Source organism: Hyaena hyaena, unplaced genomic scaffold (genome assembly GCF_003009895.1).
Source record: "Hyaena hyaena isolate Hyena2069 unplaced genomic scaffold, ASM300989v1 scaffold_45, whole genome shotgun sequence".
NCBI lineage: Eukaryota > Metazoa > Chordata > Mammalia > Carnivora > Hyaenidae > Hyaena > Hyaena hyaena.
Window position 1 is genome coordinate 4304511 of NW_024080677.1, and position 9438 is coordinate 4313948.

At 47.1% G+C, this 9438-nt stretch overlaps 1 protein-coding gene across 6 annotated transcripts in view; it reads right to left on the bottom strand.

Moving 5' to 3' along the window:
* The window catches only part of ZNF660 (zinc finger protein 660), a 31474-nt gene extending 23217 nt beyond the window's left edge, over positions 1 to 8257 (bottom strand). Inside the window, exons 1-3 of one of the 6 annotated variants that reach the window (XM_039230337.1) lie at positions 7698 to 7730; positions 5835 to 6375; positions 1152 to 1320 (exon numbers count right to left, since the gene is read on the bottom strand). In XM_039230337.1, coding sequence (XP_039086268.1) covers positions 1152 to 1320; positions 5835 to 6257 — 592 coding nt within the window. In that variant the 5' untranslated portion in view covers positions 6258 to 6375; positions 7698 to 7730. Of the gene's footprint in view, positions 1 to 1151; positions 1321 to 5834; positions 6376 to 7697; positions 7984 to 8171 lie in introns of those variants that run through there. The other 5 variants (XM_039230331.1, XM_039230330.1, XM_039230329.1 and 2 more) reach the window with 5 other exon arrangements.
* Positions 8258 to 9438: the final 1181 nt, after the last annotated feature.

Here is a 9438-nt window from a genome sequence, read left to right on the forward strand (position 1 = left end):
CACCTCCTTCTCTTGCCTTCTCATTATGGACACTGCAGGCTCTCAGACCTCAGAGCATCTCTTATTGCTGTGTCAGAGCTCTCACCGTCTCTTAATGCTCTAACGCATCTTTCACAGTTCCCAGCTCTCTCCTAGACTCCTATCAGAAGCTTCCAGTTACCTACTGGACATTTCATTTGGGTGTCCCTCATCACCTCAAATTCTGAGTCTAAAATAGATGTTCTCATCATCCTCCTTTCCTGACTTCCCAGGTTCTGTCGATGAATCCAAACACTGGCCAAACCCCCTAATTCTCCCTCCTTTTCACTGTCTCCTTGATTCGTCCTTCATATGTCTGTCACATCTGTCCATCTCTATTCCACTCAACATTGCTCAATGATTGCCTCACACCCCTACTGCTACACTAAACTCTTACAGAGGTTCTAAGCCATTGGTCTTACCATTCAATCCACAATGGTTACATGTCAGAACAGTCTTCTTGAAATACTGTTTCTAACACATCAACCCTTGCCCACCAACATTTTCCTAGCCTCAACCCTAAGGCCCTGTATAAGCAGACCCTGGGCGCTTAAAAATAGTCCTTCCTCATTATACTTCAGTGGGGTCCAAGGAGCCCTCATTTAGAGTTTTTGTTTATATCCTCTGCTCTGGTACCTACCACTTTTCTCTCCCCTTCAACTGCTCCCTCGTTTTTCATTGTCCAACCCCACTGCTTCCTCCTCCAGGAAGCCTCCCCTATCTGCTCCAGCCCACAGTGATTTTTCTCAATGTTTACAATGTCCATACTGTTGATTCTCATGGCATCAAAAGCCTGGAACAGATGTCGCTCAATGTATCTTACAACAATGCCTCTTCTTGCAGTTATGACTCACTCTCTGCCAACTGGATAACAGGCTCTGTGAAAGCAGTGACTATGTACCACATCTCTCTGGTCCCCAAGAGTGCCTTACCCATGACATGTGCTTGACCAAAACTTGCTAAATACATGAATGATCAGAGAATAAACAATAGAAACAAAGTTACCAGGGAAAGAAGAGAGAGGGCAGGGCACTGAGGAATTCCGACAGGGCGGGGGACAGGGAGAGAAAGGAGAGGAGACTTGAGGAGAAAAGGGAGGCAGGCCTGGAGGCCACAGCTGGGGAGCTGAGTACCAGAGTGCCCGCTGTGGAGAAGGCATGTCCCTGGATCATGAGGAGGCTCCCGGCAGGCTTCAGGGGATGAACCCTCACTGAGGGGTGAGGTAGGAAGAGATTCTTCCGTTGTGCCCAGGGCTGTGGTCTCCTCCAAATGTATTTCCTGTTCCTGTGCAGGAACTGAAACCTAGAGACAAAGAATTATAATTGGATTCAAAAGAGTACCTTTCAAGGTATGGAACCCAAAACCTCTAAGAAACACCCCCAAAAAGAAGCCAGGGAAAAGAAGAGCCAATGTCCTTCCATCCCCAACAGTACCACCTTCTGGGGGAAAAACTGTGAAAGCACAATCTCTAGCATGCAAGTCTGCTTGCTATCCCTCTGTTGAACCTCTTGGTAGGAGCCTGAAGACCAGATTATAAAACGATTTCCATTTTGTCAATTCTTCAGACACAAATTTGCTTATGAAGAACAATCTAGAAAAAGGAGTCATGAGAGCAATTCTGTACACTCCCTGTGACCTTAGCCTACAGAAGAGGCCAATCAGAAGTACCTAGGAAATTGGGGCGCCTGGGTGGCTCAGTCAGTTAAGTGTCCGACTCTTGGTTTCAGCTCAGGTCATGTCTCACAGTTTGTGAGTTTGAGCCCCATATTGGGCTCTATGCTGACAGCTTGGAGCCTGCTTGGGACCCTCTCCCTCTCTTTCTGTCCCTCCCCTGCTCCCTTTCTCTCTCTCAACATAAACAACCACACTTTAAAAAAAAAAAAAAAAAAGTACCTAGGGAATAAAATATGATAGTTGTATGCACCTATATGTGCATATATAATGCTACTGAGGCTGACAGCAGAAGCAATGGCCCAAAGTAGTGCTGACAAACCTCGAGAGATTTTCTAATTTCTCTCAGTGAAAGTGTTTCCTCTTCAGAGAGGCCATCTCTGACCATACCGGCAAAGCAAGGGTAGTCACTCTCTCTCAAATTACCTGGTTACATTTTCTATGTCTTAATCCTTAAATTATCTTAGTTATGTTATGCCTTTATTGCCTATTTATCCCCCAGTAAAATATAAGCCTTTTGAGGGTAAGAATTTTGTCGTGATCACTTGCCTCTAGAACAATGCTTGACCCAATGTTGTTGTTCAGTTAATATTTGCTGACCTTCTCTTAATGCTTTCTTGTTTCAATACTTACTGCTAGTTTTTAAAGTTACCTGCAAACCCAGTTTTCAATATGTACTATCCTTCCAAAACAATTTATATAAAAAGTCAAAGAAGATCAGGTAACATCCATCTTTAGAGACCTTGAGAATACCTCAGATCATAGGTATTGCTAACCCTTGCTTACTGTCATCAAACCATCCCCACAATCTCACGGTTACTTTTTCACCAGCATTTGGAGCTGTAAACCTAAGACACTATCTAAATGAATCCCATTTAGAGGCTCACTTGCTTGCGCTAGCACGTACATAGTACAGCATAGGTGCATAGTGGAAAATAACTTCTTCACAAACCCTGTTGGATTTGTCCCACTGGGCTACAGCTGCTGAAATATGAAGGGACTCGTTCCTTTGCCGTATCTGTCTCCAGCCTAGTGACAGAACCAGGAGGCTCCCTGGAGTCGTGGTTCCCGGGTTCTCCACTGGACACTCTTATAAAGGGGAGTTCCAGCTCGTAAATCCAGTTGCTGGGTACTGGCAGAAGACAGAACCTAGCTGCGTTGTGATAATACAACCTTGACGGTGACGAACAATTAAATGCTGGTCCAGTTCCTGTTCATTATGTTGGACTCGGAAACTCCTAAGTTTCTTTACTCTGTAGCCAAGAAAACCCCATTCCAATTTTCATTCTAAGATGGCATTCAACAGCAAGATACTAGGGAAAAGCCAGTGGCTTAGTACCTAGGGAGCTGGAAAGTTCTGATTTCCACACTTGGCAGTAAATAGCAATAACCACACTTCGGCTAAATCTCACGGACAGAGAGAACATTCACTACGTCTGCCATCTTAGAGAAATCAATTACTTCTCTGTCCTTGCATCACTTGTGAAATGGAGATGATTACTCTCTGCATATTTTGTAAGCATACTAGGAGCTGGATTAAGATACAGGATATGAAAGCATTTTGTAAATTGCATGACTCTGCAGCTCATCAAGGATTACTCTACAACCCTCTTAAACCTCAAAGTGCACATTTGCACATGCTCACTCCTGCTGTGCAGAATCACTCTGATCTGCCCTAATAGTCTTTAATCTCCTCCTGGCAAAATGCCATGAAAAAGCTTGGTTACTCACCTAGACATAAATACATTTTCTGAGCCTATGCTAGGAAATAGTCCTGTATTTTTTTTAAAAAAGTTCAATGTTTATATATTTTTGAAGGAGAGAGAGACAGAGCATGAGTGGGAGAGGGAGGGGGCAGAAAGAGAGGAAGAAACAGAATCCAAAGCAGGCTCCAATGATGCAGGGCTTGAACTCATGAACCATGAGATCATGACCTGGCTGAAGTCAGACTGAGCCACCCAGGCATCCCAAGACAGTCCCATTTTCATGTCTTCCCTGTCAGAAAACATGAGTTGACAATAGTGGCTGCACGAAATAAGAATCCAAAGACTCCTAGGCAGGAGCCAAGAGTGTTCAGGTCATGCTCTTTTGAGTTTGTGACTCAGTCACCTTTTTCTGGGGCTCCCTGGATGAAAGATTAAGGTTTTTTTTTTTTTTAATTTTTGAATGTTTTATTTATTTTTGAGAGAGAGAGAGAGACAGCGTGAGCAGGGGAGGGTCAGAGAGAGAGGGAGACACAGAATCTGAAGCAGGCTCCAGGCTCTGAGCTAGCCATCAGCACAGAGCCAGACGCGGGGCTTGAACCCACGAACCGTGAAATCATGACCTGAGCGGAAGTCGGACGTTTCACCAACTGAGCCAACCAGGTGCCCCTAAAAGATTAAGTTTTAATGGAAGCAACGTTCTCTTCAGCTTAAGCAAATGAAGGTGGGAAATAAGGAAATCTTCCTTCTGCCCTCCTCACTCAGAACACTTCAGCCACTACTCTCTGCCCATGGTTGAGCCTAGTTGCTCTCTAGATCCTGGTGATGGCTGATTTATTCCTGTGTTTACTTCTGCATCCAAAGAAATAATGGTTGACAACAGATTTTATGCCAAATGGGCATGGCCGGTACTCTTGGAAAAAGGTCTAGTCCTCAGACTCCAATCAACTGGAATTGATTCCCTAGGCCGTAATATTGTAACTATTTTTTTTTTTAAAGCAATGCATAAAATGATATGCTGGGTACTTGGGAATTTTCATATATGGGTTTTCCCTGGTTAAGTACAAAGGAGTAAAAGTAGAAGAGACCCTAATCCACCCTGCTCAGTTAGCTATAAGACAGAAATTTTAGACTCATGTGTGAGTCTTTTAATGTGTCTATTTAGCACTAATCTATGTTGTGAAGGCATCTCGTACATGTGAGCAAAATCCACACTCAGTTTACTCTAAGTAAAGGAGATGATCCTAGATCATCTGGATGGATCTGATTCAATCAGTTGCAAAACCTTAAAATCAGAGCTAGAAGTTCCATGAAAAAGTAACACTGCACGTAGAGACAGCAGCTTCAGCTTGGGCCTGAGTTCCAGCCGCCCCTTCCTGACAGCCCGCTCTATGGATTTCAGACTTGCCCTGCCAGTCCCCATAACCACATAACCCATCTTGTGGCAATAATGTCATTGCCCAAATATATATTATATATATATTTGGCTAAGCCCTGACTGATACACATGGTCACAGAGCTAAGTAGCTCTGGTCCTAGACGCCAGATTCACCGCTGTTGTCATGCTGCTGACTCTCCAACGTTTCCTCTGACCTGAATTCCCTTGGCTTTAAATTTGAGAGAACCCTAGGAAATAGGGTAAACCAAAATTAGAATTAAAGGAAAAGAAAAAAAAAAGAGAGAGAGACCCCAGTTGGGTTTGGAAAGCTAGAAAAGAAATAAATGATTATGAAGCCCTGAAATATCACCTCTGATAAGAAACCTAAAAGTCATGGGGCGCCTGGGTGGCTCAGCTGGTTGAGCGTCCGACTTCAGCTCAAGTCACGATCTCATGGTTTGTGGGTTCAAGCCCCGCGTCGGGCTCTATGCTGACAGCTAGCTCAGAGCCTAGAGCCTGCTTCAGATTCTGTATCTCCCTTTCTCTCTGACCCTCCCCTGCTCACGCTGTGCCCCCCATCCCATCTCTCTCTCAGACATAAATAAAACATTAAAAAAATTTTTTTAATTAAAAAAAAAAAGAAACCTAAAAGGCAGCAAGAGAAATAAACAGACTAAGAAGTCTGAGGAAGTGAGCAGTGAGAAACTTATCAAATGAAGGCCCATGGTGTCAACATACCGCCAAATCTACCTCTCCCTACCACACTCCCCCTTCCTGACCAGGGTGCTGATCTTCTACCTGCCAGGAGGACTGTGTGGATCTCTAGGCCGAAGCTAGGCTCACGACACGGTATTTCACAAAGTGATGCACAGAGCTTGGCTGGGAGGTGTATTTTTTATTTTTTCACTTGATGCACAAAACTATTTCTTCTCTATCCATGGAACTGGCTTAGGAATCCTCCGGGCAAACCAGCCTAGAGCTTAGGGAATGGAGAATTACTACTCCCGGGTTAACTCAAGCACTAGAGAATGGTTCCAGAGGCCATTCTAGACTCATCCGCTCACCTCTCCTGGTCCACTGAGGTGTCTCTGGAAATCCTCCACCACAGCCACAGCCTCCTCGCCATTCTCAGGGTGATGCAGCTGCACCCAGGTCCGGAGCTCCCCAGGCAGGATGCTCAGGAACTGCTCCAGCACCAGCAGCTCCAGGATCTGCTCCTTGGTGTGGACCTCCGGCATGAGCCACCAGTGGCAGAGTTCCCGGAGCCGGCTCAGTGCCTCCTGCGGCCCCGACATCTCATGGTAACATAGCTGCCTGAAGTGCAGCCGGAAAATTTCACAGACAGGAGGGTGGTTCTTTTGGAGATTGCAGGCCTGACCCCACATCTGGCCCCCTGGCTCCTGCTTCATGGTCTGGCGCCACTCCTGCTTCTGGAGAACAGCACCCCGAGGGATGAGGCCTAAAGTCCCCCTGCCTTGGGTGGCCATTGTGACCTCAAAGAGAAGCTGGTTTCAGCTGCAGTTTGTCCAGTTAAAGTGATGCTCTATAATTCAGGTTTCTGGAGCTGTTTTTCAGAGTTGGGGATATAGAGTGACGGGGTGTCACCTAGAGAAACACCAAGAGAGAAATCAGACCCCCAGAATGTTCAGCCCCAGGTTGATAACAGACCGTCCACGGTTAAAAACCAAAGCTCCAGGGTGGACAAAAAAGGACATAACCAGGGCAGTCTAAGCATCTCTGCAAGTGACTTCCCTTCTTAAATCTTTCAGTGAGTGGCTCCCATCTCCTACAGGATAAAACCTAAATGTCTATGCCTAGCATTCACAGCCCTTACCACCCGGCCTTGGGCCTCTTTCCAAGCCACACCCTCTAATGCTCTCCAAATGCCCGGACTAGAAAGGCTGAAATGATCTCCAAATGAGGTATATGCAAGGTCATCCAAAGAGTATATAAGAACATAGTAAGCTGCTGTTTAATTCTACTTAGTGTATGTTTTATGTGTATTGAAATTTGTAAAAGAGTACATGTATTTATAAGTAAACCTATGTTGGGAGTAAATAATCCTATGCTGGAAGTGAATGCTCAAATCTCTTCTCTATTGTGACAGAGATGCACACTGTTGTGTGAGACCACAGCTCTGGAGACATAGCTAGACATCACACATACTCTTACCCTGTTTGGATTTTTCTTCTGCAACTTTTGATAAACTCCTGCTGTTCATCTGTCAAGACCCAAAACAAATACCGTTTTCTCCTGAACGCTTTCCTGATTGCCCCAGGCAAGAAGAAAGTTGGCAGCCTCCCTCTCTGTACTTCTCAGTGAAATACTGCTGTTTTAACTAGTTTACGCACAACTCGTCACTCACTCCCTCCACTCACACCCTCCTGCTAGACAGCCACGAAAGGAAAGAAACCGAATGGAGTCAGAAAATGACAAGACCTTTTCCTACCCAACCCCACCCCCACCCGAAAACCTTCTTGATCTCTCCAGCCGAAGTGTGGGTATTGCCTCAGTGAGCCCACAGCGCCTTTTTCATTCAAACCTCTGGTAGAGCACCTCTCATGCTGTTTGTGGTTTACATTGCTGTCTCCCCCACTTTGCGGAAGGACTCAAATGGCAAGACTGTTCCCCAGTCTTCTTTGTATATAGGCGTGTGTACAGGGCATACAGTGGTTAACATTTGCTAGACAAATGAATGTGACTCATTTAGCTGATACTGAAGTGGGGGGAAAGTTTTATCCAGTTTATACATGTAAAACTCTTGAGAATCAGCACCTTCATTGTAACTGGAGCGTGTAGGCCAGTCACCATACAACTCAGTACCCCTGGTAAGCTACCTCTCTCTAGGCTTCAATTTAGGTAAGTAAAAAAAAAAAAAAAAAAAAAACTTTAAAATAATCTGTTAATTCCGCTCTGAAATCCCACACCTGTAGAAGGTTCTGATCATTTTCCTACTTCTCTAACAGTTCCGAATGCTCAGCAGCTAATCTCATCTGCACTTCTCAGTCTCCAAGTGACACTTCGCGTTGGAAATTTCCAAACTGTCTCCCACTTCCGACGCTTCCTATTGTCTTCCAGTGCACGGCTGGGAAAGCATCCACCTACATTTCGCGTTCAACCAGGGCTTCTGCGGCGCCGCTCACCTGGCCGTGTCTGCCCTTGTCAAGCGCTGTACGGGCAGGTGCCCGGCTCCTGGGCAGGCACGGCTGCTCAAGGGCACTGGACAAAGGGGAGGCTCGTTCTAGAACGGGCGGCCTCACGTCACAGGGACCGCGCCGCCGGCCGTGGGGGCGAAGCGTGGACCGGGCCGGCGTCGCCGATCAGGGCTGCGGGCGGCCGCGGCTCCAACCCAGCGACCCCGGCCCGGGCAGCACCTCCCTCCCCGCCCCTGGTCCGCTCACCGGGGTACAGTCGCGGCGACCCCTGGGTGCGCGACACAGCCGCGGCCCGCAGAAGCGAAAACAATGGCAGAGCCGGAAGCAAGGACAGGGCCCACTTCCGGCCCCGCCAGGATCCCGGAAATCTTTGTGGCGAAGGTGGGCGCGCGCGCTTCCCTGCATTCGGAGAAGAGGGGGTGGGGTGTGGGAGGCGCGGCGGGACCGGGGTCACCCGTACAGGCTGCTCCCGAGCCAGGCGGGGCCACCTCAGAAGGGAGAGAGGGCGGAGCCTAAAGTGAGGGCTCAGGCTGCGCACCTGCCCCTCTCAGTCTATTCACCCCGGGTCTGCCCCGACCCCTTCTGCTGACCTTGGGAAATGGACCCAACTTCAGAGTCTTATCATCCGAAAAATGTAGAGCGTACGGCGTGCCTCGCAGGGCTAGGAGGGCTGACGGGAGTAACATACAGACAGGACAAAGCAAACGGCCTGGCATATCCTGAGCATTCAGTTATTGTTACATTATATGTGATCCCCAGGGCATTTTCGCCCAATCTGAGTTTCAGTGAGGTAAGCAACAGGCATCGCCATTTTGCTAAGGAAGAAACAGGCCCAGTGAATGATATTTTGGCCCATGGATGTGGCTATTCTTTTCTAAAACAGCCCTGGCAGTCTGCTGTCCCAGGAAAGGTCCTTAGGGAGTGTGGAGCAGCAGATAAAAAGTGGAAAGGTATGGAGACAACATAATGTAGATGCTTTTGTCTAGCCTAGTATCTGGGAGGCAGGACTTACCCAGGTGGTCTTCACCTGGAAAAATGGTTTGCATATAGAAGCAAATTGTGAACAGGTCCACGACTGAGTAGGCCCTGAAGCCACAACCTCTAGGTCTAATGGCCATGGGTGAAGGGCAGAAGATAAGATCAGCCCCTTTCCCCTAGAGTTAGCTATATCTTATGTAGCTTATTGTAGCCCAACAGGTAGGTCATTTACAGGGTGCAAAGTAACAGCCTCCTGGGCTAACGAGGCTTTACCAACATCTCAAGAGCTTCTGGGCCCGCCTCTGGACTTGATATGAGTCCCTCAGTTTCCTGCACAAGCCAGGACAAGAAAAAGACATCAGAAGACACTGCAGAGTTTTCGCAAATTCTAAAGGAAGTCTTTTGAAATAGCCTTTGCCCACTTGGCCCAGAGTGGCCTTCTGATATCAAGGCTATCCTCTACATTTGGAAACCTCACAGGGAGGACTTGGCTATTGCATCCTAGCTTCTGCCTGGCATTGCCATTGGATGTGGC